Source organism: Aulostomus chinensis, chromosome 10 (genome assembly GCF_037954235.1).
Source record: "Aulostomus chinensis isolate RoL2024-O1b breed Wild chromosome 10, RoL_Achi_v1.0, whole genome shotgun sequence".
In the NCBI taxonomy this organism is placed as follows: Eukaryota; Metazoa; Chordata; class Actinopteri; order Syngnathiformes; family Aulostomidae; genus Aulostomus; species Aulostomus chinensis.
In genome coordinates, this window is record NC_141329.1 from 24,165,219 (window position 1) to 24,191,204 (window position 25,986).

A 25,986-nucleotide genomic window follows, 5' to 3' on the forward strand; every position below is an offset into this window, starting at 1 on the left:
TTGGGGGGGTTAATAAACAATGGAATTAATTAATTAAAGGCCTTGTTATGCAATTCATATACTATGAAGAATTATTTTTATCAGGTTATGTATGATTCATATCATATTGTCAAAACACAATATGAGTAACCTCAATGTCGATATATCAAAATAAAATTCTTGCATTGTCACGTCAAAGAACGGAAAATGCCAACGGAATTTTGTGTGTTATAGTGTAACAAATCCACAGGATGGCAAACTTCAGCCGTCTCCATCCGATGTGAGGTTCCGTTTCACGCCAAACTCCAGGGGGCGACATCAGCCCGTGACAACCAGGGAGCCGGTGGTGTAGAAGAAGACAAGCCGAGTGCCCGTTCACATTCTGCGGCTTTTTTTTCAGTCCCTCGACTGGGGGAGAGACCTTTGAGGAGAGGTGCGCTCGGGACCAGATGCTTGCTGCAATGTTATCACGTAACTAAAACTACAGATCTGCTCTCTCTGGTTCATGACAGGTAAGTTTTTTTATTTGTTATTCAGCTTCATTGGATGCCTGTTACCAGTGTTGCCATGCAGATGTGGTAGCTGTTTATTACGTCTGACTTGCAGTATCTTGGGGTTAGCTAAACGCCAAAGGCTGCTAATGTCCCTTCTTGATAAATGTCACCTCGAAAACCCCATGTAAAGTAATTGAAGAAAGCACATGAGGTAGCGTTAATTTCGATGTGTTGTACTGAGGGCTTTGAATTATTCCCTGTTGGATGTTCCAGCTCATCTCCGAGTTAGCGGAGATGTTTAAGCTAGCTAGCTTGACATCAGGTCTCCAGGCACAGACGGATCAGGCAGCTGTTACTTTTCCTAATCATATTACTTATTCCCCAGAATTTACTAATGTGTGAAAACATGTCCAGCGAGAACATGAGGACACTACTCTAAGTGACTAACTGTCGTTTCAAATGTCGCTTTAGCTTCGTTTTAACTGTGGAAGCTTCCGACATCGTTTCATCCAGGAAGAAGCGGCTGGTCTAAGAATTAGAATGTGTTTCACGCTAGCTTTAGTGGCTGCAGATGATTTTCATGTAACAAACTGGGTTTATTGGTGTCTTCTGAGGCGACGCAGTGAATTTACACATTCAGCTGGGATGACATTTTGTCTTAGAGACAAATCGCTGCATTGTATTGATTATGAGCAATGTTAAATGGATTAAGTGAGGCATGAACACACTGAATTTTCAATGCTCTGTTTTGTCCTATTTTACCCTCAGCTTATACCGGTCATGGAGTTCAACAAAATGGTAAACTTGTGGATATTTTGCTTTTGTCTCCTTGGACAAAGTTGGGCTGACAAAACAAGTTTACCTCCCCAAGACAGTCAGAGTGTTGAAAATGGGATTCCAGGTGAGTAATTAATCGTAGTAATCAAATCAAATTAGTTATAATATATCTGTAGAAGTATATTTATAGCCAACTGTCAAGCTGTAGTGCTGCTCACTATAGACTGGCAAGCACAGTATTACTCTTGGTGTGACATCTTTGTGATTATGCGGGCACTAAATGCGGCCATGCTGAGAATAGTCTGGCTGGCATTCTCCTTTAAGCCTTGTCCTCAAAGTAACATCAAGACGCTTGTTCAAAAAGGAGGTAAATGATCTAATTGAACTATAATATCTGAATAACCTAACACAAATTCCTATGATTATGCTATACAATATCCTGTCCTAATTTGGTTTTCAAATCAAAATTTGTGTAAATTCTGATTTAAGAAAAACAATTTTTTTTTTAAGTATCAGAATAACACTCCCTGAAAAATGACTTTCCTCTGAATGATGACATCGGGTGTCTAATATGTGAGTCACCAAACCGTCTGTAAACTCTGAAACTTGGATCCACTGAGAAAGTGCATGAGCTTGTTCTGACTGTGACTCTAGTATTAGCACTTGTGTCTGTTTATTGAAGACACAAGTCTTAATATATTTAAAATCTGCAACCTAACATTGTTCATTTGACCTAACTTCTGCACCCAACTTGGTACATACTTCATACTTTCTGGGTTGTGAGTTTTGCTTTTTTTTTTTTTTTTTTTTCCTTCTCCTTGTACTGCTGACTTTGTGGAAAACCTTTGGGACATTGTTTAAGTTGCTCATACTCATTTTACACAACAGGCAGGGTTTTATAAGTGTGTGTGTGTGTGTGGGGAAATGATCCTTGATAGTAGTTGCCCAAGGTATTTTGAATAGTGATAGGTAGTAACTGTTTCTGTTATGAAGTCAAAACATAATGTGGGATGTTTTCCACCTGTGTGTAGGTGCAGGGAATAACTTGCACGGCTTGAGCTCTTTAATAAAAGCAGACTGACTGGTATGTAAATAGCTTATCTTCTTTCTCCAGAGGTTTGCAAGGCAAATGAGAAAGGAGACAGGTTGGGTGTTTTGCAGGTGCAGGTTTTCACAAGGGTTACTATCATTCTTTGTTGAACGTGTGTGTGTGTGTGTGTGTGTGTGTGTGTGTGTGTGTGTGTGTGTGTGTGTGTGTGTGTGTGTGAGAGTGAGGGGTGTGTGTGTGTGTGTGTGTGTGTGTGTGTGAGAGTGAGGGGAGTTGATTTTTTTTTTTTTTTGGTATGTGGCTTTACAGGTTTGTCTGAAGCTAAAATACCTGCACACTGTTGTTCAATGGTTAACTTTTTTGTTAGACAGAAGTTCTCGTGCATGTCGCCTTGCTACTTCTGGTTTTATGGTTTCATGTGTGCAACAATAGTAAAAGAAAACAGACATGCACTTTCAAAGACTCAGTTCAAAATTATGACATATTTTGCTCTCTGCCTTATTTATCATGCCAACTTGCCCTAACATGTATTTCTGTGAACAACAAACTTGGTGTTTGTATGATGAGTTAATCGTGGGTGTTTAGAGTGGAACATTTTATTCAACAATAGTTGTTATAGATCCATTTTATGTAATGGCAATTTTGGAGTTTAAGTAAATTGTTAGTCTAAGAAGATGTGTAATATAGTTCTGTTCTTTGCCTGGAATTAGGATTTATTATTTTTTGTGATTATGACGTATCTAATGCTGTCACTGATGTCTCCGATTACTCCTACTTATCTCCCACATCTGTAGAATACCGAAAGAGACGGCTTTTTGAAGTAATTTATGTTTGCATGAGGATTTTCTTTTTTAATTAGCGACTCCCGAACTGTGTTTTTGATTAAAAATGAAATTTGGGAAGTCAACAATACAGAATACATTTTTGGTTTAATCAAAACTCTTGGAACTTGATCGATCTCCACGAGTACTTATTTTTAGACAGTGAGTCACAAACCTCCTTCACCACAGGTGACTTTTCAAACCTGAAAATCCCTCAGAAGAGTGAAGGAGTCGCTCTAAGAGGCATGTTTGTATTCCAAGCCTCCGTGTTGTAGAGTTGTTGGATATTTGGATGTCTGTGGTATCAAATAAGCAGCCTGAGCCCTAAATTTTCTATTGAGTGTATTTTGACGTCTACCCTGGTTACTGCATATTCTTAACTTGAGAATGATGCATTCTTTCTTGGGGAGATGATGTGGAAAGAAAAACCAAGTGAGTAATCCTCTCCTTCATCTTTCCCTTTTGTGGTTATGATTGCGCTAACCTACACAATAAACCACAATGTGTTTCATGAAGTATAAGCTAAACATACAATAGGCCTACTACTTAACCATGTCAGAGCCTTACTGAGATGTAAAAATTAAATTAAATCAGATAAAAAGTGATATAACAGCATAGATCCAAGTTTATAACTCAACAACCGAATTAAAAGAATATTTCTCTGATTTTTGTTGTTGTATCTCCAACATCCTGTGAATTCAACTCTACTATTTTATATTGAATTAAAACTGGATTATAATTGAGATTTACACCAAAAAAATCTACTCTTGCTACATGTAGTTTGTGATGCAGTTTCCCAGTATCTGCAGGACATGCCAAACAAGGTTTCATCTTCGTGAGTGTGGCGGCTTTATCTTTGATCTGTGGTAGAGGATTTTTAATCCTTCAGGGAGGAGACGAACACAGAGGGCAGATGGGCTTCTCTAGACAAGGACTCACTGACCAATTACCTGATTTTATATCATGCATCTGTCAATTTCTTTTTCATCTGAAAGGAACTGTGGTGCACTACACAGGCTGACCTAAAATCGTTAAAGTAACACTAATATATGCACGTATAATCCAACACCAAGTGACTAAAAGTCCTATGTCAATACATGACATGAACTGTAACTAAAAAAAAAAAAAAAAAAAAAAAAAAATTCAAAGTGAAGCTAAATCTAAAAATAGAATCTCCATGTTTATTACAAAAGAACAATTCCCTTGGGACATGGCCTGTTTTTAGTCTACGTAGTAGGTTTGACAGTCGTGGTATCTTCTTCTTGGTTACATCCCCACATTTACTGAAAGTCCTTATGTAAACAATCCTTGCTTGTAGCCAAGGCATTATGCTGCTCGCTTGTTTTAAAGAGAGAGTTTTAGTGAAGGGAATCAAACATGGGGATTAGCACTCAAACATTTCTTCAGGAAGCAGAAAATAAACAGCCATCCATCATTAGTGAGTTGAGATTAAGAGATTTGTTGTAAAACTGAGTTGATGTCTTTGGGTGTCATGAAAATATCACTGCCTGATTCCAATACGTTATTGTGGTGATGTTGTTTGAGGGTATTGCTGAGCGAATACTTGAGCTAGAATTGCATTTTGGTCTCTATTAACCGTTCATATGTCTTATTACAAGTAGCAGGATACATAAATAATTCTGACCATGCGCCGTAGCGCTGGGGTTTTCAAAGTTCACCTCTAACATGTCCTAATATGTCTCTCTTCACCAGATTTCTGTGTTATTGATCCGCCACTATGCAAGGATGAGAATGCCATTCTCAGCTTTGAGGCTATCCGTAATATCCACAAGCAGATGGACGATGATGCAAACGGCAACGTAGACGTGGCTGAGACTGATGGTGTAAGTACCAGTTTAAATGGTAACGTAAAGAATCTGATGTTGGATCAAAAGGGCTGTCGCTTTTTGTGCAGTCATACAAGTGGTGTCCATTTACTCTAAAGAAGCTTAGAAGCATCATTGTTGTAATCCTTTATCATCTGACTTGTCACCGGATTTGTAGCCAAGACGCTCAGTTAATCATAGCCTAGTATTATCCTCCCTCAGTCCAGTCGCTGTAGGGTTATTTATGCACTTCAGCGCTCTTTTCCTGAAGTTTGTGTCAAATAATTAACCTAATTCCCACTGACTGGTTGTAACCAGCATGCATGTTGTTGCCACACTCCTTTAGTTACTTTGTAACTAGGAAATCTCTGTGGTTTATGTTTTTGGAAGCAGCTAGTGTAGGTAGAACTGGAAATGGATACTGACAGTCTGTTTCTCTGATCTCCTTATCTGAGGTCTAAACTACTCAGTGTGGCCTTGGAGAGCTGGAGCGTCACGTCAGTGTTGTTCAGTCTGTGACGTAGGTCAGGCCAGAGTGGGCAGCGTCATCCCTGCAGCTGTTAATGCTTTGAGGGGAGGCCCTTGGCATGCAAATATTCTCAGTCCAAGAATCAAGTGCAGTACAGTGAGCACTCACATCTGCAGTGGCTTTGACGTTGGAACAGGGGCCCTATAACACAGACTATCCAACCTGCACATCCTACATGAACAGTTTGGTAACAACGGTAGAGATGGTCAGGACATTATTTGCTAAAAGGGCGTCCTCTTTCGTGAAATGATCAAACAAACAAACACATACACAAATGGACTATTTAGTCCTCAGTTCAGTCCTACCTAGCCTGATGTTTTTTGTAACTCGTTGTCCTTGATGTTGATTGTGAGCCCTGGGTGTTGCCTTTTACTGGAGTCACACAGAAGAATGAGGGGTAGTTCCAGTGGCCAGTATTCAACTGTTAACGCTCCATTAAGTGAAGGAAAAGTAGGACATGGTAAAATACCCATTACACCAGTGTTTCTTTTGAGCAGAGAAATCAAAAATTGACTCAGACACTTACAGGTTGGTTTTGTTGTATGTTGAGATCATTTAGTTGAATTTGATCTATTCTGTTCTATTTAACTTTGGCTATGGAGAACCAGTCAACATCAGGTGTACTGGAGATGACATCGAGGTATAAGATAATCAATGGGACTCTTAAAATTTACTGGCTTTTGCTGATAAAATCAGCCTTAAATCACAGTCACTTGAGCACTTAAAATGAAGTCATTTCTGTTCAGTATTTGGCATCTTCATATAGTGTATTGACATCCTGTTGTACAGGTGGACCAGTGGTCTAATTTACTCATACAGCACAACAGTCCGTGAATGAGAGAAGTGAATGTTAAATTTAGATGCTGGAAATTCACGGAGTATCAAACTGTCATGGATTTAAAGTCATCCCTTTTGAATGTGTCCAACAGGGTGAGCCTTGTTAAAGCTTTGCTGGAGTCCTTGCCCTGATGGAGCATCACAACCATGGCCCTGTATTTGACTTTTTTTTTTCTAGCTAGTCTTTGGAACACAAACCTTTAGTTTTGGTTTTAAATTATCTGGCAACACTGCTTTAATGATTAGTAATAAATCCTTGTGCGGTTATGTCGAAATACTCTTAACACAAATGAGGAGGATTTTCCTGACTTGCATATTCTGTGGAAAAATTGTAATTTTTCAGGATCTTTGGTTTAATAGGATTATAGTGTTTTCAGACTCCTTTAAGAATGAAGGAAGCAAATTTTCACAAAAGTCACAAGAATTTCATTTTCTGCTTGTATGGTTGTCATAAAACCCACAGTCGTGAAATGGGTCACCGTTTCCAGAGCGCACAATAAAGCCAAACCATTAACACTAATTCTCCAACAGCATTTTAATGGAGCCTTTGTCCTTCTTTATTTTCTACTTTCGACGCAACAAGACTACCAATCTGGGCTGCGTTGTGTTAACACGAGGTCATTACAACCATTATCTAAAGAAATTAATGATGAGTTATTTAAATGACGCACTGCTGCAGGAGCCAGACTAAGGTACAATGTACAGTCTGTCCAGGGCTGTGTCAGTTAGCAGTCTAGATGGAGCTGCGGTCTTCCGGTTAGTTTGTCGGTTGGTTGATCTGCTTCTCATTGTTCCCTTGCTTCTCTCTGAAGACTGTCCACCACATGCGCATGTAAACGTTTGTTCTAAAATAGTCATGAAACATAGCACTGTCTGAGAGTCTCTGCTGCATTTGGATTTGGACACTGTGGTTCTTCTTCCACCTGTGTCCTCGTACACACACACACACACACACACACGCGCACACACTCCGTGAAGAAAAGCTCCTATTTTGTCTCTGTTTGGCTCTTACAGCCTGACATATTTTGTCGAAGCCTATCTAACCAACCATTCAATTATAACCAAACAACTCATGAAAGCCCATTAGAGGCAGGGTAGGAGCAGGTTTTTGCAGAACGTGTGTAACTATGACTCGCTGCTGGACTGCTGCTCGCTACTTATGAGCAGCTTCACAGTCCAACACACTCGAGGCTTTTTTGTACTTCCAGAGAAAACCCAGAAAAAGACCTCACAGACTCATACTTCTTGCCAAAAAAAAAAAAAACGCACAGCAAGTGCTTTATTTACATCATGTGATACAAGGGTCATATGTGATCTCAGCACCTCCCGTTAATTATAATTATATTAACAGATGGGCAAAGTCACCAGGCTTCCTTCGTAGAGCTGCCCAAGGCTGCTTTGCTGCCTCCCACAATGTTAAGAATCTCCAGTTAGACGCATAGGTAGGGCTGGGCTATTCATCAGAATTAGTTTTCATTTCCACTAGTAGCTCCCATTGACAATGAAAACAATCTTAAGATAAAACAGTGGTAAGTGCCATTCCATTTTTCAATGATACTCTTGTTTTGTGGCAGAATGACAGAGAGAGCAACTTATCAATAGATTTAAGAGACTTGAAATAATTAAAAACACTGCATTTGGAAACACTTGGCTTTCAAGAATGTAATGAGAAATTGCAACACATAAGCAGACATTTCCAAAGACAGTCCTGATATCAACCAATAATGTCCAAACCCTTTACAAATGGTTGGATTCTTTGCAGAGCTGTAAAAATGACCCTCTTTGGTTGAGTACAGCCCTAAATCCTGATTGCTTTAGTGACTGTAGTTGATGGACGCTTGTGCAAGATGCTTTGTAACAACATATCCTTGTAACCAATCAAATAACCGTGTTATCCTCCAGTTCCTGAGAGAAGACCTGAACTACCCGGATCCCAAAGCCAAGCACAACAGCTTTCACAGGAATGATCAGTTCATCAGCGTGGCGGACTTGTGGAATGCATGGAAGGGCTCAGAAGGTATCGTTTCGAAAAGCCTCCACCTGTATTTTTATTGAGTGTAATTTAAACTGTGTGTTCTTCATTCCCATTCATAAAACATTCTGTTTTTTGGTCTGCTATCTGACTGATATCTCTGTACTAAAGTACTTCTGGTGACTGTGACTCCAAGAGGGCAGGAGTGTTACAAATAGCCATGAAGTTGATGTCTGTGTATCTGTGTGGCTGAAAGTGTTGTTAAGTTCACACATTTCCTCTACTTGACCCTCTTATTCAGTCAGCAATGAACCAAGGGAGTTTATCAGCTGCTCTGTCAAGCAAAGTTCAAGTCCAGCCACTGGCAGAGCAGACATCATTGAATCTGTCAGCACAAAATTCACATAAACAGGCTCACCTCTTCCTGCCCAACAGGAGCACTTTTCATGTGCTCTGCTGGATCTGGCAAGCGTGTCTCTCACACACCTCTTCCTCTGGCTGCCTCTCCCCTGGTTCAGAGCCACAATACTAAGTCAGACTGCATTTGTATTTCCTGATAAGGCCTCTGTGCTTTTGAGCCAGGGACTTTTTTTTTTCTTCCTAAGAGAGCAACAGGATAACAAAAGGAACGGACAGTGTTGACTTTCTGCCAGGAGCCAGGGAGCAGACTTCCCTTCCTCGTTTATTAATGTTGGATGTGTATGTTCCAATATCATGTGATGCGGATGTTTTCTATCTCGTGTGTTTAAGGGATAATTCACCCAAAAATCACCTTCATGCCCATGGAAGGTCAGGTGGTGTTTTTTTTTTGTTTGTTTGTTTTTGTTGTTGTTTTTCTTTCTGTCACTGTTGGAGTTTCACAGGAAAAGGTGTTGTTTTTGGTTTCCCAAACAAGTGAAGTAAATGGTGGACAAATTTCAGCCATGAAAAAAATTCCCAATAAAATCATGAAATGCCTCCATAGCGCCTGTCCAAAAGAATCCTAGTGTCCTGTAGTCTTGATAGTCAAAGATTTTTTTTTAAATTGGTTAAACTCCAGCAGGGTTAAACTATGAAACTTAAACCAAACTTTCCAGCGGCAAGAGGTTAAGTAGATAATGAATGAATTTGAATTTCTGGGTGAACTGTCCCTATAAGGTGTGTGTGTGTGTGTGTGTGTGTGTGTCAATCCAGTTTGCAACACTGAATCATTGTCGTTTTGACTTCAGCTTCGTTAAATGCAGAATTTCAGGTTTATTTTCCCCTCAGCCAAAACTGCTCTTTTTGTTCTCGTGGGAATGTTTAAGCTGCACTTTGCAGAATGATGTATGTGCACATTGTGCAGATAAGTGATTTTAATGTTTTAATGTCATCTGCTGAGAGGCAAATGTTTTCTGTGCTCACCTTAAACCTGAGTTCAAGAGTGTTTTTCTACAAGCGTTATTTCTGAGTCCGCTAATGTGGAGCCGTTCACAGGCCGGTTTGCAACTTGCACAGGTGTGACGTTGATGCATCCATCATAATTGCATCACCTTTACGTTCGTAGTGCCCCGTACCCAGTGGGGGCATAGTAGATATGAAGGCAACTAAATACCCGATCATGCAGATGTTTGATTATCAATTAGAATATTTCAATTCTAATATTAGTATTCTTTTTCTTGTCCTTCTCAGTGTATAATTGGACAGTGGATGAGGTGGTGGAATGGCTCATCACCTATGTGGAACTGCCACAGTATGTGGATGCATTTCGTAAGATGAATTTTAATGGAAGTGCACTGCCAAGGTAAGGACAAATTATTATCACCTGTTTGAAGTCCAGACATTTCTCAGTTTACGAGCAAAGAGGATAAACGGTTAGACTGTGAAGAACTGTTAAGGACCCACTACTCAAACGGATTACACCCTTTACTCTGCCGTCTTTGTGCTGGCAAGTTGACTGTGTCTGTTCTCTCTCAGGCTCGCCATAAAGAACACCACTCTGACACTCTCTACCCTGAAGATTCTGGATCGCAGCCATGTTCAAAAGTTGCAGCTCAAATCGTTGGACACTGTGCTGTTCGGAGCACCCCTGAGTACGTGACGTTATTTTCCCTTTCAATGCCCGTTGCAAGTGGACCCAGACTGATGTATCAGTTTAGCTATGCTGCTATCTGCATTGTTATTTACAGATAAAGAATATAAACCTTTTTGTTTTCTCTATGATATCAATATCGGCCCCAAACATGCATTGTCTGTCCTGCTCTAGTTGCAGTGTGTGATTGCACTCATGTTTCCATGACAGATTTAGTTCCTGATACTTCAAACTCTGATTAGAGACAAGGAGAAGGCAGTCAGTTCATTAACTATTGATGCGCTCTAGATGTCTTTATAAGCAGCATTTAGATCAGATCAGCAGATTTGGATGACGGACTTTTTTGTTGTTGTCGTTTTGCAGAATTTGTAAACTTTCTATCAATATGAATGACAGTCTTTTATCTCGAGATGCAGATCACATTTAACAGTTTTTTTTTGTGTGTTTGTTTTTTTTAAATGTGTATATATGATATAGGGCCATACACATCAACTAACACTGATACTTGACACGGAAGTGTTTTTAATATCTTGGGGCTAATGGAACGGTTAGAAATGGGGATCGGGGTCCATTCAGTAATGGACAGGGATGGCTCATTCGTGCCACCGTCACTGAGAACATACAGAGAAGAGTACAGGCACTGGCAGCGGTGATCATAGACAGTGAAACTCAGTAGGGACCATTTTTGTTATTTATTTATTTGAGCTCCATGTGAGCGTCTCTGTGTTTTGCTTTGATTCCCTCAGAATATTTTTCTTCCCCCTTTAATAGATTCAGGATTCACTATTTTCTTGCCATGTCAGTGAAGTTGAGGTATTTGGCTCAGTGCAGCGCTCAAAGAGACGAAGTCACAAAAGTTCAAGACGAGAACAGCAAAATAACTCACACATACACTCAAATAATACTAAATATCAATGAATGTACAAATCATAATTAATTTGCTGTCCATTTACCACTGTGGTTGGTGGATTCCAAATATACTAGCCCATTACGTATAACCACACAGATTAGACATGCATGAAATAGGCTATAAATAAATAGGACAAATATTTAAACTAAGTATTGACTTGATCATGGCTAATTAATAGCTGGTTTGATTTTTCAGAGCTTTGGCCCTGCTTTTCATTTCTACGTCAGATCATTGGGGATTCCGCTAAGACCCGCTTCTGTGATTCTCAAAGATTCAGACCACATAACATCACTTCAAACTGTCGTATGCAAAAAATCCAAACCCCAATTGATTCTTGAATGGAAAAATGATTACAGTATCACACCGACATGATGATGCATGTCAATAGCCAAACCCCCAGTTTCAGTTCCCATCAGTGCTACGACCACATGATGGATTGTGGTCAGGTTCCATTTGCTCCATTTATCACCCACCAACCTCCATTTTCATTTGCTGACCTTGACTCTCTCAGGGTTTGAAGGAAGTGAGGTGAGGTGAGACAATGCTGCTCTGTATTCCAGACACATGTCTCTGCGTACTGAGGCAAATAAAAACAGCGCACATTCCCAGCGCACATTCCCACCCTTTCTGTCTCCAGTATCACTGTTGTTCTTGAAAGTGTGTCATCATATTGTAGTAGTTAAGCGGTTTGTAACATCTCGATGGACGAGGTGTGTCTCAGCTGTTGACTTATCGGCTTTACTCACAGTTTTAGTTTGCGTAATCAGTGTTGACACAAGGGAAAAAAACATTCCCGGACTTCCCAAGTGTACCCTTTTTTATGCCTGTAAAACTACAAAGCTGTAAAAATGAAACTGCTGATGAAAGAAGGTATACAGCATGTATCATTCGTGAAGCATGTCCTGAAATTCCGTGGAACCTAGTAGAAAGCAAATATTTGGATGAAAAAAGAAACCGTGCAGGGGTGCCGTGTGTTGTGGTCTGTGTCTGGCATGTGTCACTGTGGATTTGTTTTGCTAGAGTCACACCTAAAAGAAGACATTGGCGAGCGCTGTCTGGCTTTGACAGCCTCTCAAAGCCAGCGGCTCCCACTGACTGACTGTGTATAAAAGCAGCATTTTAAGACATGTTTCACAATGGTTTGATCCTTATCCAATGGACATTTGTTTAACAAATAACAAGCTGAAAAGAACAGATTTGCATTTCTGACGTTCTGGCTGATGAAATGCCCTCTTGGTGGTATTCCTTAACAGCTGTCAGGATGTTATTTGATTCAGAACATGGATGGGGGCGATGGTGGATGTCAGGAGAGGGGCAGGTGTTACGAGCAGCAAGAAGAGAATTACATGAGAATTACATTGTATCTGCACAATTGCCACATTTCTAATAAGCCTCTGTAATTTGCGTGTTATTTATTATGTGTGTTATTTTTATTTTTATTTTATGTTTATGATTCCTCCATTCCATCTTTGCTCTGTCACTGGGGCACAGATCATCCAAGCTCCTCGACTCTGATGATCTGAGTTCCTTTGGACCTTATCAGCAAGTCTGCATGAATGTAAACAACCCGGTGGCAGTAGCATCATTGTTCTTGTTTTACACTCTCCCACAAATATGGCTACATTCTCAATAATCACTGAACGCAAGCTAGAAAAAAAAAACCTAGGACATTTTGACATGCTAAATGTGAAGAGATGTGTAACATGGGATGACATTTTAGTCTAAATTGTGCTTTGACTTCACATTTTATCAGTCGGAAGCGGGTATAGGAATGCTTGTATTGAGATGGCACATCCTCCCTGTCCAAGAGGAAACAGCATATATAGAGATAACTTTTGAAACTAATTTCACTTCCTTTTTGTGTCACATCAGGAAGTAGTTTTGAAATGTATTTCCTGTACCTCACTTATCAGGTTTTGCAAGAACTGCATGGCAATGGTTCTCTGACTCCCCAGATGAGGTGACCCAAACCTAATCTGAGGCATCTAACGAATGTGATAGTTGCTCTCTAGCTAAATTAATTTGGTAGACATGAATGCTTTTGTACTGTGACCATGCATATTAATCCCTGGCTGTGTAGGTGAATGGAAGTTTGTATTTGATCACTACTAATGTGTAGCAATCTGTCATTGGTCCATCTCACCACAACCTTCCTAATGACGATTCATTTGATTCCCCACAACTCTTGTGCTGAATGACTCGGCAACATTTAAACCACATCCATATGAACTTGCTCATTGTTTCACATTAGTATAATCTTCCAATGATTTGCAGCAAATTACTCTCCTGAAATGCTCTTCTTAGAGTTGATTTAATTATTATAACATGCTGTGTATCACTGTGCTAATTTTTTCTATCTTTTTTTTGTCTGTTTTTCCCAGTGAATAGACATAACCACTTGAAGGATTTTATGCTGGTTGTGTCAATAGTCATTGGAATGGGTGGATGCTGGTTTGCCTACATCCAGAACCGCTACTCTAAGGATCATATGAAGAAGATGATGAAAGACCTGGAGGGCCTGCAAAAAGCTGAACAGAGTCTGCATGACCTACAACAGAAGTGAGGGTTTTTCCCACCACAGACATACAATGAACGGTTGTACTCCACAACCGCTGTATTGTGCCTGTACAGTTTTACATCTCCACTTAAAACAGTATATTTTATTTGTCAGTTTTATGTTTTGTGTTGTTATATTAGTCAGACAGTATAGATCACTTGACCTGAGAGCAACCAGTGCTGGACTGGCATATGAGTGACTGTCAGTAGACTGTCAGTTGTTTTGTTTTTTTTAGCGTGTGTTTGTTACTGAGGCAGGTTTGTTTCTGGAGCCACACACATTTACAAGGGTTTTTTCCAATCCGTGGGCACCTTTGTTGCTGCATTAGCACCACAAATTTCCCCAGATAGAGTAAAGAAGGTGTGCAGTTGAGATCCAAATGAAGGTCCTGCTTGAAAAATGGGTGCGGTCGTCCAAGCAAGGACTCTGGAAGTAGGTAATAGGCCATGAGGATCGATTACTTGTATAATGATGTAGTCATGACTCCTGGATATTAATGTGCTGAGTGGCATTGCATCTGGTGTGCGATCTCTGCACACGATGGTCACATTGTTCCAAAATAAGAAGTGGAAGACTGTTGGGTAATGAGAGACGAGGATGGCCTTCAGATAAAACACTGTGGTGAACTGACGGTATTGTGACTCAATAAACGAAACTAGTGAAAGCCATGAAAAAGTAAATGTATTAGCAAGATTCCTAATAAGGCTGCACAATCACGACCAACTCTTTAATTGCAATTATTTTGACTTATACTTTGACATTAGAGTGGTAATTTTCCTTCTTCCTTAATCTCATTTTCATTGAAAATTCCATTATAACCATAATGGAATGATTATTATGGGGATCTGTAAAAGTAAGATGTTTCCTAAGTCTGTAGAATGTGACTTCTCTGCAGCACCAGAATATTTAACTCAAAATGCTAGTTTGACACACAATTTGCATTAAAAAAAACCCACTGCCCTTTGTTGTGATTTGAAAATTCCAATAGGTCATATTGCGATGACTTGTGCTGCCCTAAATCCTGGTTTACTGTTCAAGATAGTGCAAGAGTATTTCTGTGCGTGTTTGCTCTTTCAACAGTTTGTATTCAAGCCAGTTTGACAGCTCCGTACAAGTGCGGCCCTCTTTCTGTAGCTCCAGAGGGTTGTGGTATACATTTCTGTCTTTATTTCAGCACAACTTTGCAAACTCCAGAGTAGCACAGCGGTTGTGTGTAGACATAGCAGAACTTTCTGTGTGGATTTCTACTTCCACTTAGATATGCTAATTTCCAGCTCTATTTGTTTCATTTTCATCAAACTTCTCCACCATAAACGTTTGCACGAAGCACACTGCACAAATAGAAATACTGGTGTGCATATAAATGAACCACACAAGGGGAGGAGAAAGAATGAATGACTTAGAGGTTCATAGCACCTTAATTTATGTAGAATACATTTTGTTGAGAGTGAGGAATGCTCACAGAACCTTTGCTTTAGTATTTGCGCCATCTCTGTGTTCTGGCTGCAACATGGTTGTGTTTTCCTCTCTGCAGCTTCATACTCAGCCGTTTTGGAAGTGGAGCTTTTTGTTGCACTGCAGATTTCTGGTTTGATCCTTTTTCATGTTTCTATGAGGGATAAAAAGGCTACATTATTATTTTATAGGTAGGTCCACTGATGTTTTTCAACTTCTCTCCTCATGGGCGGTGATAACCAGTTTTATATCTCACCTGATGCCCGCGATTATCAGGCCTATCTAGGGATGGGATATACAACTGAGTCGCCAAAGTGTGTGTTTTTCTTTGAAAATCCACAAGGTACCATTCATGCGTCTGACCTTCTGTCCTACTTAATTGGGCTCTGTGCAACCTGACACGGCTTCTCTCAGAAATAGACGGTGTGTATTTGTAGGGGAGAGCAGCAGAGAGCTGGGGTGCTTCTGAGACGTGGTGTGACGCTCCCGGCGGAATCAAATAATTGACTGGAGTGGCGGTGACGGGGCTGTCACATCCAGAATGTGATGCAGCCGGACCAGTGCAAGCTGTTACACTTGTAGCTTGTAATACACTTTTATACATTCATTGTGTAATGGTGGTTTGTGTCATTTCTAGTGAATCAACACTATCCATTGTACTAGTATTGCATCACACAGACCCAGTGCAAACTCACTTGAAGCTACTCCCTATATTGTGGTTCCTTGGTATGGTTTGATCCCCTTAAGATATGAGAGAATGTTTCAAAGGTGGGAGACCAGGATGTTAGAGATTATAGATGTAGCTTGATTATTCATGTATTTTTCAGAAGATCCTGGTTTATATTACGGTGCTACAGTTCATCATGTCTGAAACTAGCTGTCGAAGCTCTTGTTTTTCTTTGCTTACCCCCTCCTCCTTAAAAACCTACCTTCTTCGCTACAGCACCCAGTGCATAGCTTTCTCCTCAAAGTCCATATTTGGATGAGAGGGCAGAGTTAAGGAGCAAGAGGTGCATCTGAGACTCAGAGAGATCAGTGTGGTAGCAGCCCTGCAAACACAGTGAAGCCTGAAAAACACCTGAAAACACACCCTCTTTATCAGCTATTGTACTGTGAAAAGTACTGCCGTTTACAAAATGATCACAACTGTGAAACGTAATGGAGAACATTTCACACTGTTGGTTGAAATCATGAATCATTTTGAAAACGTATGCAGAGGTAAGAAGTGAAAAGTGGGGTTGTTTTTCCATAGACAACCTCCAGTCTGTTATAGTCTACTCAGGCGTAGATGAGCTGCAGCAGGCATCAAACCTTCAGCCTATTTTTATATTCCGTCATTATTTATCAGCTGGTTGTTGTAGAGACATGTTTCTGAAACATGAGATGCATGGTGCTGAAGAACAAATAGACTTAAATGTTTCACCGACTGAGACTGAGTTCAGTGTTTGGGTCAGTCTTGGGAGTGTTCGTTTTCTCCTATGAGAACAGAATGGTGTGTGTGGGTATATTTTCTTATAACTTCCCAAACTCTTGAGGTCGTGTGCCAGGTCAGTCTGTGTGTTGCCTCTGTGGCTTTATACTTACACACCTGTCAATGCCAGACCGTCAGAGGGATGTGACATTTCTTTATCGCTGCGCTAATTGCTCATACTTGATTCTCTGCCTTTAGTGAATCTTTTAGGAAAAAGACCAGCAGCATCTAAACTCCCCAGGTGCCTAAACATACCATGTTTGATTGCAATAACATTCTCTTTGGGTCTACTTTATGGAACCCTTCAGTGCTACAATATCTTTGATCCCGTCGTTATATATGTATCCTCTAGTTAACTACACAATCCATCTGCAGTTCAATAGTGTGGCACAAAAGGACTTAAATGAATTCTGCAGTGGGTAAGACCACAGATAAATGACCAGGAAAATAATTGGCTGCTGGAGGGATCTTTCTTTGTTTTAGCAGTTATCTGTACCTCACATAAAGCCCAATGATTTGAAATGCTTTTCATCATAACAAGGATATACGGGAGCTTTTATATTCATAAATCCAAAGACATTGTTAAGGAGAACAATAGAACAAAGGAAGAAAGAAGCACTACCTGGTTGTTGCAACTCAAGTGACAGGTGCTTTTTAGTGGGGTTGGAGAAAGTAGAGCAAACAAGATCCAACGTGTCTAGTGTTGGTAGTACTGTAGACTGAAGTACTCTGTCTATAAGTGAAAGAAATAATGTAAATATCTGCACAGAGCAGATCAACATCCAAAGACTTCCAGTAAGACTCCCTGAACCAACCAGGGTAATACTAACAGAAGTCAGTGCGAGCTTGTGTATCTGTTTCAAAAGCAGATGGTTCTCAGACTTTTTAGAGTTGGTGTTGAGCATCAAAGTCTTCTCAGGTTGTTCTTGGCATGTTGCAGTCGAATACTGTAAACATCACCCACTGTATATCATAGGTCAGGCATGACTAGACTAGAGGAGGTGTTGTATCTCCTAGAGTGCATGTTCTTCAGGCTGAGGGAGGGAGAGAGGTATGTCCTCTGTCTGTAGCTGTGCCTTTCCTCCTGATCCCTGCTGCCAGCTGCTCTCTTTCCATACCTTCAAGCAGATCCCGTGGTGGTATCAAGTAGCCTGCCCCAACCACAGCTTCCCTGTTGGGAGACAGAGGGAGGAGACTATGACTGGAACTGGGGATCCAGGGTGCCTTTTACAACAGCGCTTTACCCAGCCTCTGCCTCACTGGTGGGAGATGGTGTTAAGCGCGATTGCTTAACATGTCAGCTCTAGTGCTAATTCATCCACATTTGGTTGGGGTGTGGTCTGGAGACAGACATTCTAGGCAAGGACTGGCATCAAGAACAACAGCATGTGATAGGAGGGTGGATTATTTCAGCCACATGTGATGTTACGCAGGGTAATAAACACGGGGAACTGTTGTAATATTATCGTATACAGAAAACGTCGAGGTTATTAATGACCTTTTCCTGCAAAGTATCGAGAGCCACTGTGTCTGTGTCCAGTGAGCTCTGCAATGCAGCTCAGCTGAAACAGCATTTGGTGTCTCAGGGCACTGTAGCTCTGCCAGTGCTTTCAAATCCTAGCTAGAGAATGGCAGAGGTCAGGGTCGAAAGAATTAGCAGGACTGCCAACCACCCACATTTTCCACAGCTAGCTGTCTGGATCACCTGTCACTCTGTTGTCCCTCTGCTGTTGTGATGATCTTGATTGGAGGAGAATGCTGCTACCTAGTGACTCTAAGGTGATATTACTTTCTGCCAACAACTTTGGGGAAAAAACTTTCAAAAATCTGATTTAGGTTGTGTTTTTGCTTATTTTCATCGTAATTTCACAGCAGTTAAAATTACACTGCTGTGACTGTCTGCACATGATTAATATTTGTGACATACATCTTTAACTGAGGTGTGTGTGTGTGTGTGTGTGTGTGTATACAAGTAATTAAGTCTTGGATAACAAATCCCTTTTTTCTTACAGAAGACCGTTTTTAGTGTTGTGTCTAAAAAATACCCCCCCCACAAACCAACTCATATTTTCTGAATACTACAAGAGCATTGAGTAACACACTGTACTGTTCTAAAATTACTTGCTGACAGCTGTTCCCATTTTTGGCTTTGCTCCCTCTGATGTCAGTTTATTGTGAGCTGCCCAGCAGCTGATCTTGACTCTTTGCTTTCTACATGTTAGCCTTTGTTTCCGGTGATGCATGGCTGATGCAAGTCATACATTCCACACTTACACGGCACACACGTGCTTACACGTCACGCATGGCCACTGAGAAGGGAACTCCCCTTGTCTCTCTCTCTTTTTTTTTTTTTTAATCCCACAGCTCCTGATGCTTTATAGTTTTCTCTCTACAGATCAAATGTACGAATTATTCTTTTCTTTCATTCTCAGGCTGCAGATTGCCCAGGAGGAGCATCGCACAGTTGAGGTGGAAAAGCTGAACTTGGAGCAGAAGCTGAGGGATGAGATCAACACAGCCAAACAGGAGGCACATCGACTGAGGGAGCTGCGCGAGGGCACAGAGAATGAGTTGAGTCGGCAGAAGTACGCAGAAGAAGAGCTTGAACAGGTACCGCACTGGTCAAAACATTTAAAACAAATAGAACTGGAGATGAAACCCTGAAACTGAGTGCATATTTTATTCATTTACATGATGTGGCTTCACAGTATGCTTAGGTCTATCAGAGTTCTACTAGCTGTAGTATAAATACACCCACTAAGGACTTTGTCCATTAGAAATTTGGCAGGAACTGCAGAGCACAGCCCACACAGGCAGCTAAGCAAAACAAATTTCCTTGAAGGATTACCACTGTTATCCAATTTCGACACTTATGTCAAAGATCTTTTTTTTTTCATTTATAAACAGTGGTACACTTGAAACACACAAGGCATTACAGTTTAATGTGAAAATTCTTAGATTCAGAAAGCCTATTTTAATCAAGTGTCTTCGGCTTGGTCATACAAAGATAGATGTGTCAATTTGTCACCTAATGTTTGACATTTGTTGCAGGTTCGCATGGCTCTGAAGAAAGCTGAGAAGGAGCTGGAGTCGCGGAGTGGCTGGTCACCACCGGAGTCTCTGCAGAAGTGGCTGCAGCTCACTCATGAGGTAGAAGTGCAGTACTACAACATCAAGAAGCAGAATGCTGAACGGCAGCTCCTGGTGGCTAAAGAAGGGGTAAGCCCGTAAAAAGGAAAAATAAAACGAAACAATGCCATCAGGTATCCCTCTGTGGCAGTGTTTTTTAGAATCATCATATTATTTCAGGGGGCGTGTTTCACACCGTCACCAGTTGAGACCTGTCCTTCATTTAAATCTTGGTTATGTTATGGATATTTTAGCTCCTTTGTTTTCACAGGCAGAGAAGATAAAGAAGAAGAGGAACACACTCTTTGGGACTTTCCACGTAGCCCACAGCTCCTCCTTGGATGATGTAGACCACAAAATCCTGGCAGCAAAGTAAGGCAGAACTTTAAGCAATGGCATGTCACATTAGATCTATAAATACAAATGTGATTTTTATGGTGGTATAGTGATTTACATGTGTGGATATTTTTTTCTTTCATACCAGTATAATTATTGATCTCCTGGTTTCTCACAGACAAGCCCTGGGTGAGGTAACAGCTGCTTTGCGCGAGAGGCTGCATCGCTGGCAGCAGATAGAGATCCTCACAGGTTTTACTGTCGTCAACAACCCAGGCCTTTCTTTACTGGCCTCAGCCCTCAACCTTGACCCCACCTTCATGGGTGGCAGAGCTACACCGCAGCACTTCATCATGTCCGACGACATGGACGACTTGGACGAGGATATCATGCCTGGAACTGTGCAATGTAAGAGTTCATCCGAATCTATCGGCCCATCGGTGGCGATTAGCAAACGAACACTTAAACACTCCAAGGTCCTGCTGGGGAAATCCAAAAATCCAACCACATAAGAATTTGGACCCCGTTTACCTGAATTCATCCTCGTGGCCTCCCGACTGATGGAGGTAGTGAGGGTCCCTCACCAACGAATATGTGCCGTTTTCCATTTGTGCAATGCTTTCCATGTAGATTCACGTAATTGTCTTGTTTCATGACACACAATTCCACTTGAATGGCTTTTGTCAATTGCTCTCATTTTGGATCACTGTTTACTCAAAGACAGTTATGAAGACTGAAGCCTTCCCTCTGGCTGTTAAACTGTCAAATATATATATATCTATATATTTCTCAATAAGAGCAACTTTTGTGCTGTATTGTTTGTAGTGTCCCAATGTGTGAATTTATATTGAATTGCTTTTGATAAAACAGCTGCAACAGAAGAAGCCCAGTTACCTCATCCTCAAGAACAGATGACATTTAGATGAAAACACACCAACATGATTTCTTTCTAGAGTTTTTCTGCACAAGAATGTATTTTTGCCACATCATTCTAAGATAAAGAATCATCACTCATATTTTTAATCTCATCAATAAGTCTGGTCAGCATAATGCATTGTTGCCATGTCATTATGGGGTGTATGAGCAACTTATTCTGACCCTTACAAACGGAAGGGGGAGGCTGCACTGCAGAATCCCTTTGCAGCTACAATAACGAGTAAGTCTCGCAATCAACATTAATTACACTCCACATCTCATTCCCTTCTGTCCTTCGGCTCCCGCTGCTGTCTCATTGGCCCAACTACAGATGGCGCCCGAGTGTTGGAACGACGAGCCAGTGACCTGTGGTCTGTTGGTTCGTACTGTCAGCCCGTTTGGAAATATTGTGGTTGGCTATTTATTGATGCCCTAGTTCCATCCTGAGTCTTGACACCTCTGTCTCTTCCTGCGACACCAACCCACCCTCAGATGTCACCCTGTTGTGTTAGAGCGTTGACTGTAGATGGACACAGCTGCAAAGAAAAAACAACTTCAGGCTGTATTCATCAAAAAGCTCCACTGTCTGTCCTTAGTTTCTCTCCAGTTCTGTTCCTGCTCCCTTCCCATTGTGACCTGTCTTATTTTTGCAATCAGCTTTTTTTTTTTAAATCAGTTATTTAATATTTTTTAAAAACACTTGTTTGGCTGAGTAACAAATTACATTTATTTCCTATCTAATGATGTTGCTTGTAAGCTAGAAGTGTTGGAATTTTCATAATTTTATAATGATGTCTGAAAAAGTGAAATGATTGGCCTGACCAAGAAAAGTACATATATATAAATAATTTACTTTTATAAATATAATAAAACAATAAAAAGTTTCAGTTCAGAAAAGTTTCTGTTCATTGACAATTATGAATGGTTTTAAATTACCAATACTTAATATCAACTTGGAGAAGAAAATGAAGATATTTAAGTGCTTTATCAGACTTTAAAGAATATACCTCTTTTTTTCTAAACAGCAATTACTGTCTGCACTCATTGTCTGCTTCTATTGTCTATGGTGCAACCAAACTAGATACCTGTTCATGATTGGCTCCTCCCACATTCCATTATCAAGGGATATGATTGGCTGTTTGCGTGCCAGAGAGGAAGCATGCCTTGGGTTTGTTGCTGCAACCAAACTTGTGTTTATTTGTTTTCATGGTGATTGAAACTATTTTTACTGTATTGAGTTGTTTTCTAACTGCTCTTATTGCTCATCGCTATTGTTTTATTGCCCAGGCCTTCTGTAGTTCAGCTTTGCTTACTCAGAAACACGAGTGTAAGAGACTTTATCCCCCACCTGAATGTCATTCCTCCACTGATCTCCGCAACCTTCCACACTTGGTGGTTGATGATAATTCTGCTGTTTTATGCCCGCAGCTCCCAGTATGATGTCCCTCCGCCAACGCCACATTGACCCCCAGCTGGCTATGGGCTCCCAGAGGTTGGTAGAGAGTTGCCCATTTGAGGGTCAGCAGGGAGAGGGAACCCCATACCCATCCAGATCTAGGGCTTCCTTCAGAGAGTCACGCAGCCAGTCTTTCGGGCAGCTCGACATTCTCCCCCTGCCTCCTCTGTCCTCTGCTGTGTCTCATCCCTCCATCATCTGTACTTCAACCCCAAATCCTCAGTCCCTGTCCTCCTTCTCCTCATCTTCCTCCTGCTTACCTAGCTCATTGGGAGGCGCTGCAGCCCCTCATTCTTCCCATTTATATCACGCTTCTTTCCAGCCCATGGACCCCATTCCTGATTTCACCTTCTCAGATGTCTCCAAAGAGCATTCGCTGTGTAGCGACAACTTCGGGTACCTTTCAAACTCTCCACACTCATTGCATGTGTGTGGGTTTTTTAGTAATGTACCTGCTGTAATTTCAATCTGTAATACATCTTTCATGTATTAAGAAAATATGGCAAAATTTATCTAGTTTGTCTTTCTTTCTTTTTTCTTCTTCTTTCACACCATTTCTCCTGATTAGCTAGTACAGTTTCTATGCATTTACTCTTCTCAGCCTCCCTCAGCACCCCGGGTATTCTTTGCCTGCAAAACTAACTGTGTGGAGTTCCAGTGCTCAGGCTGATCCAGCGTGTCCGTGGCTTTGCAGGCATAGTGTAGAACAAACCTGGCATGCAAGACCACAACTTCAAACTGTTTGTCCCAGTAGTTTCCCGTCACTTCCTCTAATTTGTGGTTTTCACCCCCACAGGGACCTAAATCGCTCTGACTCCGACTCCTCCCTCTCCCTCTCCCAAGTTGGTGATCGGCTATCTGCCTACAGCTCTAAAGGCCACATTATCAAGCCCACCTCCCTCATACACAGCCTGTCAGGCCGCTCTGATGATGCTTCATCACTGCATGCTTACACTCCGAACGGAGGGAACCGCATTCATGAGGGTGGTCATGCAGAGTCCATCCCAGACAGCCCCATACTCATGAAGAAGGTGTACGGCGTGGAGCAGTCGCCCAGCCTGGGAGAGATCAACAGCCTGTCAGAGTCATCCCGTTCTCTCAGCCCGAACTCCACAGAACCTGAAACACCGTCACCTACGGGAGGTCAGCTTGGAGCTGTTGGAGTAAAGGCCAACAGCCGTATCCCACAGCTGTCCTCCAAGAAGAGTCCGCTGGAAGAGGACAGTGGGTCAACAGGAGAAGACACAGATTCCACCGCCAGCCGCAAGAAACACACCTTCAAGATCTTCAAGAAACAGAAGAAATAAGGGCTATGTGAACTTCTGGCTATCAAATTAGTTTGACTGTAATCCTCTTGTCTGTTTTTGACAAAAAAGCTTTTGCGGGGTTCTCAAGTGGTCAAATGATGGCAAAATTTGTTGCCTCTCATCATTTTGTAGGTACCTATGGAACTGTGGGATCAACCAGTTTTATCTGCTTATCTGGTCAATGTTGAATATGTGGGGAATGGGGTTGGTTTGTATATTGGAATGTAAAGTATTATTTATTCTGCAGGAAATTGTGCCAGTCTCAAAGGGAAATGTGTTGCCCAGTTGGTTTTTTCTTTTGCGTTTTTACCGGCTGTAACATTTTTGCATGTCTTCACTTTTGCTTTGACTGCTAATGGAATGCTCCTAGTGTTTGCTTGGTTCTTGTTGTTGACCTGCTTTGGCAGCACTGGATGTTTCCTTTATTACTACCAAACTCCTTGCCAACGACTCCAAAATGAATGCGCACACGTTCTCTTTTTTCCTCTCACTAACTTGTGTTTTTATTAATGGTGACGAGTTTTTCCTGTCTTCTGTTGTCTCTGTCTTGGAAGTGGAGGGGGGAAAAAAACAATTTATTTAAAAAAAAACATGAGTAGTAGGAAGCTGGTAGCCAGATGATAGCGACATTTTTCAAAAAAAGTCAGATGAGTGCATTGTTTGATTTATGTAGAGTTCCGAACAAACTGCACCCTGGGTTCCTCGACATCACCGTGAAGAAAGGGAGTTGGGTGCAATTCAAATATCTGAGCGAGGTCCTTTTAGTTTTTTTTTTTTTTATTTAAAGTATTGAAGGTTGGTATCCATGTGAATATGGAAAACGACAGAAAATCACCTTCCTAAATTGCCCAGCAATAAAACAACTCCAAGAGCTAAACTATCCAGCTTCGGGCAGAAATGTCCTCTGAATAATCGAAATGTTCAAGTTTAAAATGCCACTGTTTAGTTACATTGTGTGGTGGTGTGAAATTTAAAAAGCTTAGATGAAAAGTATACACAACCGTGTAGCAGGAAAAACAGCATCATTTCTCATAGATTTTGACACAAGACTCTTGAATTGCAGTGTTTTTTTAATACAGAAGTAAATTGTTTTGACAATCACCCTAAATTAAATCTCATCATTTTCAGTGATACGTGTAAAAAAAAAAAAAAAAAAAAAAAAAAGGTGGAGTTTGACTGTCGGCTCCTTCAAATCCTTTTTTTTTTAAAAACTATGATAAGAATTTGTCACCGAGGGAGGGGTGCTGGTAAGGGCTATAAATACACGGCAAAAATCATATACTTAGTACAAGGTGTAACCAATTTGTAATTCACCTTTTAAGGAAGCTCAATTAGCAGAAGCAGGAGACCAAGAATCCCATCAAAGTGCCAAATCAACGTAACTGGCAGAAGCCTTTTGTGTTTACGATCTTGAATGTCTAAGGGTTATGTTTCAGTAACGACAACCACGGTATGTTTACGTTTGTTGCATAAAAGTAGTATCCTCTGACGACAACGAGCATTGTGCCAGTTTAAATCTTGTTAACTTTGTACGATCACAGAACTATGCATCAGTAGTTGTAGTTTAGAAAGTAGTAGCGCCACCAGTTGTGCTTCTGATCAATAAACAACCAAAAAGTGCTGCGAGAGACACAGTCGGCCTCCCCCGAGCTCAATGTAACTGGTGGTTTGGATGTAGAAGACATGTTTCTATATTTTACTTTAAAAACCAGCCAAAAAAAAAAAACAAACTTTCCTACTGGTACTTTTTAAAAAGTGTAATTTGTACACCTTTTTGCACGACAGCTGTAAATGGAATATGCCATCCGAGTGTGTGTGAGTGTGTGTCTGCTCCCAGTATAATGCTCTGTAATGTTGATGCATGTCAGCTGCTGTAACAAAACTTACATTGGGTTAGAAGAATGGTTCAGCTTCAGCATCGCCCCCCCCCCCCCACACACACACACACACACACACACACACAAATACACCACCCTTACTTTTCTTTTGAGCTTCTACTTCTGAATACACAGTCAATTTGTACAGGAAAACTGATTATTTTGCATCTTCTGTGATGGTCTAGACTTTTATGGCACTCCTGCATGATGGCAATAAACTATTTTAAATGAAAATGAGCT

At 40.9% G+C, this 25,986-nt stretch overlaps 1 protein-coding gene across 4 annotated transcripts; it reads left to right on the forward strand.

Annotated features, from left to right (window-relative positions):
- Window positions 1–341: 341 nt before the first annotated feature.
- On the forward strand, window positions 342–25,963 carry stim1a (stromal interaction molecule 1a). Of its 4 annotated transcripts, none has more exons than XM_086216559.1 (14): window positions 342–491; window positions 1,242–1,374; window positions 4,833–4,963; window positions 8,214–8,328; window positions 9,934–10,045; window positions 10,219–10,334; window positions 13,625–13,802; window positions 19,159–19,336; window positions 19,778–19,945; window positions 20,127–20,227; window positions 20,370–20,599; window positions 21,438–21,485; window positions 22,535–22,958; window positions 23,359–25,963. In XM_086216559.1, exons 2-14 carry the CDS (start codon window positions 1,254–1,256, stop codon window positions 23,867–23,869), a joined length of 2,433 nt encoding a protein of 810 aa, XP_086072685.1. In that variant the 5' UTR covers window positions 342–491; window positions 1,242–1,253; the 3' UTR covers window positions 23,870–25,963. The 4 variants fall into 4 exon arrangements, with proteins under 4 accessions (XP_086072685.1, XP_086072687.1, XP_086072686.1 ...); XM_086216561.1 differs by having other exon boundaries at window positions 22,535–22,598; XM_086216560.1 differs by lacking the exon at window positions 21,438–21,485.
- The last annotated feature ends 23 nt before the right edge of the window (window positions 25,964–25,986 follow it).